Here is a 14,218-nt window from a genome sequence, read left to right on the forward strand (position 1 = left end):
CATTCTTCTCGGCTGACTGTTATCCGTTCCTTTATCTGTCCAACTGTTCTTCTCTCTCTTTAGGATCAATCACCATCTCTCGTTTACTAACCCTAAACCCAACCCCAACCCAGCGCCCCCGTCCCCCACAACCTTGCATAAAATAACTTTTTCCAAGTTACCATCAGTTTGGAAGAAGAGCCACTGGACCCACAATGCTAACTCTGATTTCTCTCCACAGATGCTGCCAGATCTGCTGAGCTTTTCCACAAATTTCTGTTTCTAAGAGCTCTTGTCTCGTGTGATGTGTTTCTTTTTAAATAATCTTGTCATAAATTTGTAATAAACTTTTATGATGTTTTTTTAGAAGTACATTGACAGCAATTGTGAATATATTCAGTGACTGATCCCCATAGTAAACAGAAAGTAAAATTTATAATCTATCAAGCCAATATTAGCATCGACCTTTCCAATAATAAGTTGGGATCATAACTGGCATCTTCTAAAATGACATACATTTCTACTTTTGACACTGCCAGTATCCAACGCTGAGCACTCCGAGTTGTCAATAGACACAAAAAGCCATGCTTGGAAATGATGAACCCTCTTGGGACCCTATGGTTTCACTCTTTGGATCCAGTTGGCAATATTTTATTGCAATGTTTGACTACGCATCAACAAGTGCAACAAGGCCTTGGGGATTATGAAAGTTCATCCTGATCCTTGGTGGCATCACAAGTCAATGGGAAGACATTTACCATTCTATCATGAGCAACCTGTTGAGACAGTCTTCACCACACGCCAGCTCTCCTCGCTCTCGGTCTTCCCTGGACAGTAAACACTCACATTGCATGCGCTTGATGTCACGGTGCGACTTACTTTTCTTCCTGCAAGAAGTAAATTTGTTTAATTAAGACATGGGAAAGTGACACATGCCTTAAGCCAAGCCAAACTTCACAAATAAACATTTTAATTAAAGCAGCAAACACGTGTTTTGAATGACGATGGACTATTTGACCTTAAAAATTAGCAGCAGGAACAGCCTGGAAGAGAGAGAGAGACAATGCAAATGCAAAGCACTGGGGAATAGAGAGCACTTCCATCAAAAGGAGCAACAGCAGACTATTCACTCACTCATTAATTCATTCGCCTTTAATATCCTGACCAACAAAAATAATCTGAACATTTCAATTTGTCCAGCACCCATTGGTGAAGCTAGAGAAAAACAAGTCAAAGCTCATATTGCAAACCAAAAAATACGAAATATTAATCCAGTGGAAATACACTGAGGTCAGTCAGCATCTGTGAATACAACACAGGCCAACAATAAGAGTACCTGCACTTCAGCATACTGGTCTAAATTTCCCAGAATTCTTAGCTTTGCAAATTCTGTTCATCGTTAACAGTTATCTGATCTCTGTGGAGCCCTTCCTACCATGAAAAACATTTGAAATATAGCCTTCACTTGTGTGTCTTGCCCTCTAATTTTCTTCTTCCCATCCTTGCTGTATCTTCCAGTCTGTTTTAATTATCTTTTCTTCTATTTCACTGACTACTGTAATATTAATCTTCTCTCTCTTATCTTCATGAGGTTTTAATGTGCTCCATAAATGTTCTCTTCGTCACTCTCAATTGATACCTCTCATCATCTGTCTCATATCTGTTTTTGCTTCAATCCTCCCATCTCTTCCTTCTATCACTTTCTTTTTTCTCTCGTCTGTCCTTTTCCCTTTGAGCACAAGGAACGCAATCTTGAACCAACACAACGCCAACTGGTTCAACCATTCATTGTCAAGGTTGGCTGGACGCGTAAAACGTGAGTAAGCCTTGTTCAGCTTTAATGTTTTCAATTTCACTCCTAGTCTTCGATAAGGTGTCTGCCAAAACTTACTTTTATACCCACATCTCCTTTCCTCATTGATGCTCTCTAGCCCTGCCTTCCAAGTGAAGATCCATCCTTCATGTTTAAAATCCACCCAAGTTTACAGGCACCTCCATGGCCTACACGGTTCCTCTGACTTCACTCTCTCTAGCAGAACTGTTTCACTCTACCTCAAAACTGCCCTAAAACATCAGATGAAACAAATGATTGCCAGGAATAAAAAATTCCTTTCAGATGTTAAGGAAAGTAAGCTCTGACTTCCTGGTACCAACATCTATCCAGATCTTTCTTCCCCTTCACCTTCCTCCAACCCCATCCTTTTCTTAATGCCACCACTTGCTGTATACACCGGCTGACCTTCCCATCCGAAGCTGGATGATTTGTTCTGGCAAAAGTCCACCTTTACCCTTTTATGTCTCCACTTTAATTTGACTGTGGCACAATATTGAATTCATTTCTGTCATCTTCACACCTGTGCCTAATACTTTACCTAGGACTCCTTCTCCTGACCAGCCTTTCACTTGCCTCCCCCCTCTAGTCTCTGACCTGTTCTTGACTTTTTTCTGTTGAGAGCTATTACTGTGTCATAAGCAATCTTAATTGTATTTATCATCTTAATTGCTAGGCCTCCCCTTGGACACTCTGCCCAGACTCCCTCTGAACTTGCAGCACTCCATTCTCTTGGGTCTAACCCAGAGACGGTTATCAGACCAGTTTTATTGGTAGTTTGTTTTCTGGTGTATTGACCTCGACCTTGCAGAGCCAGAGCACCAACTTCTACCTCCTTCCAAAAATCCACCTTTTACATGAGTGCTTCTGACGCATCTTCCTTTGTCCTCGTCTATGGATGTTCTTCACCACCATTACTGACAAAGCCCGCAACTCATCTGAACCATTTCACACATTCTGTTCTCGTCCCTTCCTGAACCACAACAGGATTCACCTCACCCCTAGTTTCCACGTTGCCAGCCTCCTCAGTCAAGAAAGTATCTTCTGCCATTTCTGCTACTTCTAACATGATGCCTTCAGCAATCACACCTTCCCCTCCATATCAGCATTCTGATGAATCTATTCCACACCTCAACCACCCCCATGGGACTTGCCCATGCAATTGTAGGAAGTGCAACACCTGCATTTTTATCCCCCCTCTCCTCACTGTCCAAGACCTCAAACACTCCTTCCAAGTGAAGCAGCGATGGAATGTCTTTCAATTTAACCCCATATTGATTGCTCACACTATTGTGTCCTCTACATTAGGGAGGTCAAATGCAGATTGGGTGACTACCTCAAGGAGTACCACTGCCCAGGCTGCAAGGGTGAAGCCAAGTTGCTAAGTGCCTGTTATTTTAATTTGCTATTTTGTTTTCATTCTCACTTTTTGTCCTTGGCCTGCTGCAGCTGAGTGCAAACGAGGACTGTTTTCTAATGAGGCACTTTACAGCTTTCTGGTCTCAACATGCAGTTTAACAATTTCAGACCACAACCTCCATCCCCATTTGGATTCTTTTCTCCATTATGTACTGCTCTGGATCTTGTTCTTCATGTTTTTGCTTTAGGACCGAGTCATTCACTGTTTTGGCTTTCACACCCACGCTGGTCAAAATTGGTCGATGCCAGCTTTAAATATAATCTAGGATGGAGGATCAACAAACATCAAAATGCATAATCTTTTCAGGGAAGAAATCCACCCTCCTGTTAATGCCAAATGACTGGTTCCTTATCCTGACAGTGTGTGCCACCTTGATTCAAATTTCCCCAGCCAGAGGAAACAATCTCAATGCCCAGCCTAATTAGTTCACATGCCATTTCCTTTACTAATTGCTTCCTGTACCTGAAGCTAATGTTTTGTGTTTCTCATGAGAGTACACCCAAGTCTCTCATGAACATCAACATTTACAAGTACCTTTCAAAGTAATATTTTGTTTTCCAATTCTCCAAACAGACTACCTCACTCCCTACATCATACCGCAACTGCTGCCTTGCTGCCAGCTGATTCCTGAAGAAGGGCTTATGCCCGAAACGTCGAATCTCCTGTTCCTTGGATGCTGCCTGACCTGCGGCGCTTCTCCAGCAACACATTTTCAGCTGCCAGCTGATTTAGCCCATTTATAGAGCGTGTGTATTTTATATAAATATTTGCACCCTCTTTGTGTACTTTTATTGCCATCTGATAAATCAGTTTCTTTGAAATCTATATTTCAATCTCTTCAGCCAGACTTTTGTCTCTACCACAGTATCAAAAATAGACAATAGGTGCAGGAATAAGCCATTTTGCCCTTCGAGCCAGCACCACCATTTGTTATGATCATGGCTGATCATCCTCAATCAGTATTCTGTTCCTGCCTCATCCCCATAACCCTCGACTCCAGTATCCTTAAGAGCTCTATCCAACTCTTTCTTGGAAGTATCCAGAGACTTGGCCTCCACAGCCTTCTGGGGCAAAGCATTCCATACACCCACCACTCTCTGGGTGAAGCAGTTTCTCCTCAACTCTGTTCTAAGTGGCCTACCCCTTATTTTTAAACTGTGTCCTCTGGTTCGGGACTCACCCATCAGCGGAAACATGCTTCCTGCCTCCAGAGTGTCCAATCCTTTAATAATCTTATACGTCTCAATCAGATCCCCTCTCAGCCTTCTAAACTCAAGCGCATACAAGCCCAGTCGCACCAATCTTTCAGCATAAGATAGTCCCGCCATTCTGGGAATGACCTCGTGAACCTACGCTGCATTCCCTCAATAGCCAGATGTCTTTCCTCAAATTTGGAGACCAAAACTGTGCACATATTCCAGGTGCAGTCTCACCAGGGCCCTGTACAGCTGCAGAAGGACCTCTTGCTTCTAGACGCAATTCCACTTGTTATGAAGGCCAGCATGCTATGAGCTTTCTTCACTGCCTGCTGTACCTGCATGCTTACCTTCATTGACTGATGTACAAGAACTCCCAGATCTCTTTGTACTGCCTCCTTACCTAATGTGATTCTATTTAGGTTGTAATCTGCCTTCCTGTTCTTGCCACCAAAGTGGATAACCACACATTTATCCACATTAAACTGCATATGCCATGCATCTGACCACTCACCTAGCCTGTCCAGGTCACCCTGTATTCTCCTAATATCCTCCCCACATTTCACCCTGCCACCCAGCTTTGTGTCATCAGCAAACTTGCTAATATTACTTTTAATACCTTCATCTATATCATTAATGAACATTGTATAAAGCTGCGGACCCAGCACTGATCCCTGCGGTACACCATTGGTCACCGCCTGCCATTCTGAAAGGGAGCCGTTTATCACTACTCTTTGTTTCCTGTCAGCCAACCAATTTTCAATCCATGTCAGTATTTTGCCCCTAATACCATGTGCCCTAAATTTGCTCACTAACCACCTATGTGGGACTTCATGAAAGTCCAGGTATACTACATCCACTGGATCTCCCTTATCCATCTTCAGAGTTACATCCTCAAAAAATTCCAGAAAATTAGTCAAGCATGATTTCCCCTTCATAAATCCATGCTGACGCGACCTATCCTGTTACTGGGTAAACTGGCTCTTAAAATCACAAAAGCCTCAACTCTGTTCAAAGTGGCCTACCCCTTATTTTTAAACTATGTCCTCTGTTTCGGGACTCACCCGCCAGCGGAAACATGCTTCCTGCTTCCAGAAAATCTATGCGATTATTAGAAAGGTACATGTTCCCCCATTGTCATCCCCCATTGTTAACCATACTATACCAACCTCCTGTGACACCTCTCCTGTTGAGCTGGCAGAGACTGGTTCCAAACTTACCCATCTAGTCATCCCCAAAGTATTGCTTGCAATGATTTTGCTTCCTGCTCCTGTACAATTAACTCAGATACCGTCCAAGCATTTATCCATGACCTGTTGTTCTGGGTGAAATCTAAATATAGCACCATTTTTAACAACATGCAGCTCCATTCCAGTGCAATCCCCAACTCTTTCACTGTTACTAAACTCAAACTGACTGCCTAAGCAGACGTCTCTTCCAGTTATATACTAAGAACAATGAAGTTATCTTCTTCAATCTCTGACACAAACTCTATTCTCCAGCTACCAATTTCATCTCTTTCTGGTGATTAACTGAGTCTGAAGCAGACTGTTTGTAAACTTCACACCAGACATGATGTTGAGATGAGGTTTTAATCACACAGCTGGGTCACTGCTATGATGACTGTTTTCTACCTTCATAATATCGCTAGACTCTGCTCCAGCTGAGTCATCTGAAACTCTTACTTGTGTATTTGTTACCAATAGACTTAACTATTTCAATGCATGATTTGGAGGTGCTGGTATTGGACTGAGATGGACAAAGTTAAAGATCACACAACACCAGGTGATATTCCAACAGTGGAGTCGCAGGTAGATAGGATAGTGAAGGCGGCATTTGGTATGCTTTCCTTTATTGGTCAGAGTATTGAGTACAGGAGTTGGGAGGTCATGTTGAGGCTGTACAGGACATTGGTTAAGATATTGTGAAATTTGAAAGGGCTCAGAAAAGATTTACAAGGATGTTGCCAGAGTTGGAGGATTTGAGCTATAGGGAGAGACTGAATAAGCTGGGGCGGTTTTCCCTGGAGCGTTGGAGGCTGAGGGGGGACCTTATTAAGGTTTATAAGATCATGAGACGCATGGATAGGATAAATAGACAAAGTCTTTTCCCTGGGGTGGTGTAGACCAGAACTAAACATAGGTTTAGGGTGAGAGGGGAAAGATATAAAAGAGGCCTAAGGGGCAACTTTTTCACACAGAGGGTGGTATGTGTATGGAATGAGCTGCCAGAGGATGTGGTGGAGGCTGGTACAATTGCAACATTTAAGAGGCATTTGGATGGGTATATGAATAGGAAGGGTTTGGAGGGATATGGCCCGGGTGCTGGCAGGTGGGACTAGGTTGGAATGGGATATCTGGTTGACATGGATGGGTTAGACTGACGGGCCCATTTCTGTGCTGTATATCTCTGACTCTTTAACAGGTTTATGTGGAAGCAGTAGCTTTCAGAGTATTGCTCCTTCATCAGGTGCTTGAAGCACAGTCCTCCGAGAGCTAGTGCTTCCAAATAAACCTGGAGGACTATAAGCTGGTGTTATGTGATTTTTATTTTAATGCACGATAGGCTAGTCTCCTAAATCCTACAATCAACACACTCCAAAACTCTTTGCTGTACACTTTCACACCAAGTGCCATATCACCACTGATTTAAATTGGCCCTGTCACAGTTTTAAAATTCACATCCATTTTCAAATTACTCCAAGGCCTTAGTCCTCTTTTATCTCTAATCTCCCTCAGTCTTACTATCCTCCAATATCTGCACTTGTTTAATTTTGACCTTGGGTAACTCAGACATTAGCTGTTCCATCAACGGAGGCCAAGCTTTCAGCTGGACTCTAAAATATTTTCCCTGACCTCTCTGCGTTCCCTTAAAATCTACTTCCTAGACTATTCTTTGTATCACTTATCTGTGTGAATTGCTACAGTGCTCATTAGGAACCTCTAGTGGCAGTAACATGTAATATAGAATGAATAACACAAAACAAAACAAATTGAATGGAGTACAACAGCCAATGAATTAAAGTGGACATGGTGGGATGAGCATGCAGGGAATGTAGTACCTAATGATATTTGACTATAAGGGAATGGGATTGGAGAACAGCAAGGCCCTCACTGCTTGGCTGACTAAAAAGACAGTATTAAAGGAAGAGCAGCAGCATTGTGCACCTCCATAATAAGTTGGGAAAAAAACTAAAAAGGAGAGATTCTGTTCCATGGAGAACAACACTAACTACACCTAGTGCCAACTCTGATTCAATGGGAATACAGTCAGAAGCTTGTTGATTCAAATCCCAGCCCTCACATTTTAGCACATGTGAAGCTTGTCGACTTCTAGACAAGAAACTCCAGGTTCAAGTTCTATCTGCACCAATGATGTATCATAACACCCAAAACAAAATGTTTTTCTGTAATCTATTGTGCAGTTTGGAGGGTTACTGCACTGTTAAACACATGAACCTGAGGTAGCACTTTCCCTTTCAAAGTGATGTAAAATGTCCAATAGCACTATTTGAAGAACATGAGACTTCGACCCAGTGGCCTGGCTTATATCTTCTGGCCAGCTTCACCGAAAAAAATCACTACAATTCTGTTTGTGGGACTTGATGCACACCAAGTTACTGCACTTCAATTGATTAGCTTCCAAAAATTGGGAGCAAAGTATCTTAGGAGGTTGTGAAGTCATGAAGTCAGTTATGGTTCCGACCTATCAGCATAGAAAGTACGAGTTTAAATCCAACCATGTCATTATGAATTTGAGTGTGGCACTGGCAGTGAAGCTAACTTGCTAGATTTACCTAATCTGTGCTCAGCTCATGTCACAGTTTCTTCAAAAGGGGAAGGACCACTACCGCCATCTCAGGACAGTGTGGGATGAACAATAAATGCCATGCCAACCTTGTCCAAGTTGCCTAGTTCCAAGCATTAATTTAATATTATCATCTTGCACTGTTTCCCATTAATGATAGAACAGTATTTGCAGGTCAAAACACTTCTTAGCAATTGGATCGGTTTTCTCTAATTGCCAATGCCATTACTTAGTTATCGCCATATTCTTGCACTAAAGTGAACAAGCCAGCTTGTCTCATAACTAATGCCCCTCAGTTCTGGTATAATTCTGACAAATCTCATCTGCATTTTCTCCAAGGATCTGATAGCCTTCCAAGAATGTAGTATCTAGAATTAACATAATTTTATAGCTGATCCTTAATTTCTCATTGATAAAGGTTTAGCATAACTTCCATTAAGGATACACCAATAATCTCCATTATGGTAGAATTTGAATTATTGTTCAATGAAAAGAGTATTTAAAAGTTGTTACCTCTCTGTCAAATACAAATTCTCTTCAATTAGCTCAAAGTAAGGTGGCATTAATCCCAACTTTGACTGTTCCTTCCACCACTGAGTGTTTTTGAAGTCTTCCATCTTGCACACTAGTGAGACCCATTCTTTGCAGGGCAACATGGGACGTGAATCCAGCTCAGTGCTCACTTGCTCACAGTCCCGTGTGTCGGTATCACTTTCCAAATCAGTGTCCATATCCTCTTGCTGCGCCTTCTGGGAGTCCCCCTGCTCATCTTCCAACCTTTTCTCTGACCCTTTGGCCCTTGGCTCCTTGTCTGCTGTTGAATCGCTGGCTTTCAGCACCAGAGTGGTCCCCTTACTAGAATTGCTGGTTATCTCATGAGCCTGTAGAGAGCTTACACCTTTGGCAACAGTTCGTGGGTCACGGACCACAGCCTCCCAGCTATCGTAGCTTGCAAAGTCATCAGTCATCGAGTCAGGCTGCACCTGCCCTTGAACATCGGAGCCCGAAATATCCTGACTCAACTGATAGCTGCTATACAACACTGACTTGGAGTGCAACCTGGGATCCCAGTAATTGGCTTTGCTAGCTTGCCAGCAACTATTTTGATCATGTAAATCTGGTTCTTCTGTTTGATTTTCATATTTCAGACACAGTCCATAACTGCTATCTGGTTGTTGGTAACTGCTGCTTGGCTTCTCTGGCTGACAGAGGTCCCAGTCATGGCTGTCAACAACATATTCGGGACTACAAAGGGACTCTTCATCTCGGGCCTGCTGTTGCAACCAAGGCACGGCCTGCCCACTGTCTGGCTTTTCTTCGAGACTTTTCTCTAACCCACCAGATGGCTGAGCAATGTTCTCTCCAGACACAGGACTGTCCAAGTAGCTACCAAGCAACTGGTGATGGTGTTGCTCTGCAGATCCATCCACGTGTGGAAACTCCACACAACCAGGTTTTTCATCTGGTCGTGGAAGCTGATTTTGTTCCGGTGAAAACCCATCAGGCTGACTGGTACTGTCTGCCTTGTCACTTGACAATTGCTGCATCTTGCTTTTGCAGGCCTCAGTAATGGGGGAGATCTGACTTGAAGAGGCCTGTGGTTGGTCCTCTGCTGCTATAGGGGAGAATAACTGGCTGCCCTGAACTTCTTCATCATCGGGAATCTGGCCACCAGCTAACTCCTGGGGGTCACTTCCAAGTTGAATACTGCTTGGTTGATGATGTCCTTGACAGAACTTTTCTTCTGCTTCTCTCTGACCTCCTTCAATGCTCAAATGCTTCTTCTCCTGATGGTTGCTTCTGGTAGAGGAAGAGGAGGATGGAGAGGATGATGAACTCTTTTCTAATGTTAATGTAGAATTCTTGGGAATGATCACAACAGACTGCAAACGGTTCCTGGGAACTCCACTATCATCAGAATCAGAGCTTGTTTCACTTTCTTCACTCTCCTGCTCACTGCTACTCTTGACAACCTCTAAGCCTTCTTCATTTTCAGAGCTCGCGTTGCTATATTCTGTCTTCATGCAGCTACTATCACAATCAGATTTGGTTCTGTAAGCCTTTAAACTATGCTCTGCTTCATTTGAGCTCAGCAGGTTGGTCACACTCAAAGGTCTTTCAGTGTCCATCTCCCCAGCCATCTCATCATCGGTCTCTTCATCATCTTGAAAGATTTCCATTGACTGCTCTGGTTCTACTTTAACAGAACTATCTGGCCTGGTAGAAAATGAGGTACCTTCATTATTAATTGACAGATTTTGGGTCCTCACTTCTGAAGACTCCTGCATTTCGGAAGCGAGGTGACTGGACAAATCTGTGTACAATCTAACCTTCTCAAATGAATCCCAATTCTGGTCGCTAACATCTGTAAATGGTTTATTTTTGCAATTCTGAAATAACCTATCTTGCTTCAATTCATTTCCTTCACTGGTGTGTTGTTCCCTTCGACTATCGACATCCCTCGTTTCTGTTGGTTTGTCACCTATGTGCTTAACTTCATTTATGCAACTTTTGGCATTTGCCAAAATAGTCCTTGCTAGATCTGAATGTGAATGGGACATGGATGCAGCTTCATCCTGTTTGGGACAAGGCAAAATCTCCTTCTCCTTGGTGTAGTGCCAAGTGCTGAATTGCTCCAGTTTTGTGTGGACTAAGGACTTAATCTCATCAGAGCTGCAATGAGGGGAGGTGTTCAAATCCTTAATTATGAAATGGGGCAAGGACAGCAATTCATTTGAATGTGAATGAGAAGAAACCATCAAATCAGCTTCGCAATGAGGTAATGATCCCTGTTCTTCCTCTGATTCGGAATTAGATGAAACCTTTGCTAAAGGTCTATCTAATTTAGAATCAGGGGAATTTCCAGCTACATCCATAGTGAATCTTGAGTGGCAGAACACCCTTGGTAAATCTGATGTGGAATATGGTGAGGTGCTTACATAATTGTCCGATTGGTGATCAAATGAGGAACAAATCTGATCTGATCTAGAAATAGTCTGTATTGTTCCTGACTTGTGCAGTTCAGGAAACTCTCTGAATTCATCGTCTGACTCAGAACACGAAATCCTCCTTAATTCCTTGTCAGATGTATAAAGAGGCAATGTCCTCATTTTACAGGACCTGGAACTAGATGCAGGTATTCTCACCTTTCGGTCTAATGTACAGCTTTTCCAAGAGTCCAATTTGAGTTCAGGTTCAGAGGACTCCATTTTAACTACTTCCGCTTCACAGCAAGTCGTTGGATTAGAATGAGATTGGGTTACAACTGAGTTCTTGTCAAACCTGTTTGTCCATGGGTCTAATTTTGGCTCAGCAAAGTCCATTTTAACCACCTCCATTTCATAGCAAGTAGTTGACTTAGAATGTGATAAAGCTACCATTGAATTCTTATCTAGTCTACTTTTAGTCCAAGAGTCCAATTCTGGGTCAGAAGACTCCATTTTAACCATCTCCATTTCACAGTTAGTAATTGATTTAGAATGTAAAGGTGATATCCTTGAATTAACATCTGGATTGTGACTGCTTCTGGAATCTGATTCTAGCTCTGGGCAGTCACCTTGAGCTGTTCCACAAGTGGATAATTTGGAATGAGGTGGAAGTGCCCTGGTGGTACTGTCCAATTTAAAACATTTTGAGTCCATTTCTAATTCAGGGGAATCCCTCTTTACTATGACTTCATGGCAAGAGGTTACAGATTTGGAATGAGATGAACTTGTCCTTGAAAGACCATCGGATTTGGTGATTTTCCTGCAATCTAATTCCAGGTCAGATGAGTTGGTTTTAACAACTTCCGGTTTATGACAAGATGATGACGACTTTGTATGAAGTGAAGATACCTTTGAATGACTGTCTGATTTGGACAATTTCCTGGAATCCAATTCTGGTTCAGGAGAATTTATTTTAGAGCTTTCTGACTCATGACAGGAAGCTAATGCTCTGGACATTTTATCTGATTTAGAGTGAGATTTAGTCCTTTTAGACTCTCTTTCTGACTCAGAGCAGGATGAAGTTGCCCTCAGGTCTCTGTCTGACCGTGATTGGTACTTCCGAGAGTCTTTATAGGATTTAGAACACAACGAAGCCCTCCTCAAGTCATTTGATCTAGGATAATATCTTCTAGAATCTTCTTCAGAATCTGAACAAGAGGAAGCATCTCTTAAATCTGATGTTAATTTGGAACGTGAAAATTTGCTCCTTTCTGAGTAAGGTGAGCTTCTACGATATCCTCGATCCTTATCACGGTAATAAGATGTCCTTGAACGGTCTGACTTTGAATAAGAGGGTATCCGCGAGTCTCTATCAGAACGGGATCGAGAAGAACTGACCCTTTCCTCCCTTCCATATTTTGAGCGGGATGAAGCTCTTCTAACATCTCGATCCAACTTGGAACGGCCACTGCTCCTCTTATCCCTATCAGACTTGGAATGAGAGAAAGCTTTTTCAACGTCGTCCACTTTGGAAGAAATTAGATTTTTCTTAACATCTCTATCAGATTCAGTGTTTCTCATTTCTTGCGACCTCCTTAATAAATCCCCATCAGATTCTGAGCCAGCTGATTGTGCGTGCACTGCTTCCTCTGCTTGGGTAACCTTCCTAACCTCATCATTTTCTGAAGATGAGGAGACATTCTTAAATTCTTCCAAGTTATCACCTTTCCCAATGTGGGATGTACTGAGATTCTGTTTTGATGGTTTTGGTTCAGCAGCCACCTTAGTCACAGTTTCTGTTCCTCCTGTACAATCCTTCTTGGCAGCTACATCCACAGGCTCCTCCACTGATGAGCTGCATGGTTCCCTGTCCTGCAAACCTGCAGGTTTAGCTGCATCGGTGAGATGCTTCTTCTTGAAATGTACCTTACTCCACTCTACCTTGGATTTTGGCGGTGAGGTAGTGGTCTCAGTAGCATCAGCTGAATCAGAGTCACTTTTATTGTCCTGGCTCCCTTTCACCGAAATCGGAGGCAATGTCAGAGGTGGGATCTTGACTTCATCCAGTTCACTCCCAATGGCACTTTGGAACCTATTTCGTAAGGTCTTTGTTACATTGAAGGTAAAAGACACTTTCTGTCGCCCTTGGTCCTCCAGGTTGACTTTTGCCTTGGTGCCCTTGGGTAGAAAGCGACTACAGCCTTTTGTCACTTGACCCTTGAGAACATTCAATACCGATGGATTCTCTGGCTTAACCTGCAATGGTATTACACAAATTTTAGGTACAGCTCAGTAATAGTGCAGCTCAATATAATTCAAGCTTAATGTCAATCAAGATAACGGGTATTTGAGACACATGCAAGTTCAGTGCATCAAAAGCTCCATATTTGTGAAAATTTTGCTCACTCAATTACCCATGAGGTACAGAGGGGTTCCTACTCTGAATGGCTATCTAGTGATCACCTTGCTAATAAATAGTGGATGTGGACAGACAAGGGCAGGATTGTGCATGGTGGTTAGGCACCATATATACAGTCAACGTCTCAGCCTTGACCTGAGGACTGATCATGTAGCCAAGAAACTGGAAAATATTAGTGGAACTGCATAATAACAATAGTGATTGCAATGAGAAGGAGCCAAGCAGGCTGGCATATATGGCATATCTCCCCCTTCATGAATTAGGGGATTGAGAAGCTCTCTCATTGTTCATCTGGCTCAGATCAATTAACCCTGCACAGCCTAGGGCAGGGTCTTCCTGAAGTATCTGCGTGGCATTTATGAATTATTTATTTTAAGCAAATAAATAAGAAAGTAAAGTCTAAAAGTAAATCAAAATTAGAGAGCGATGTAATTTTAAGTAATCGAGAAACCACACTCAGGATGTTAAAGGATGGCTGATTTGGCAAATGGGAAAAGTACAACTTTGCAACTTTCCAGAGTCAAAAGATTGTGACTTCAAATACCACTTCAAGACCTGAGCATATAATTCATGCCAACGCGAGTGGAGACATAGTGAGTGTTACACAGTCAGAGGTGAAGGTCATTCAGTAGGGCATTA

At 42.5% G+C, this 14,218-nt stretch overlaps 1 protein-coding gene across 3 annotated transcripts in view; it reads right to left on the bottom strand.

The window, feature by feature from the left end:
• The window catches only part of setd2 (SET domain containing 2, histone lysine methyltransferase), a 124,338-nt gene that overhangs the window by 59,016 nt on the left and 51,104 nt on the right, over nucleotides 1-14,218 (bottom strand). For all 3 annotated transcript variants that reach the window (XM_060823727.1, XM_060823725.1, XM_060823726.1), the window contains exons 4-5: nucleotides 8,747-13,416; nucleotides 738-866 (exon numbers count right to left, since the gene is read on the bottom strand). In XM_060823727.1, the coding sequence (XP_060679710.1) occupies nucleotides 738-866; nucleotides 8,747-13,416 (4,799 nt within the window). The remainder of the gene's footprint in view (nucleotides 1-737; nucleotides 867-8,746; nucleotides 13,417-14,218) is intronic.

This window comes from Hemiscyllium ocellatum, chromosome 4 (genome assembly GCF_020745735.1).
Source record: "Hemiscyllium ocellatum isolate sHemOce1 chromosome 4, sHemOce1.pat.X.cur, whole genome shotgun sequence".
NCBI lineage: Eukaryota > Metazoa > Chordata > Chondrichthyes > Orectolobiformes > Hemiscylliidae > Hemiscyllium > Hemiscyllium ocellatum.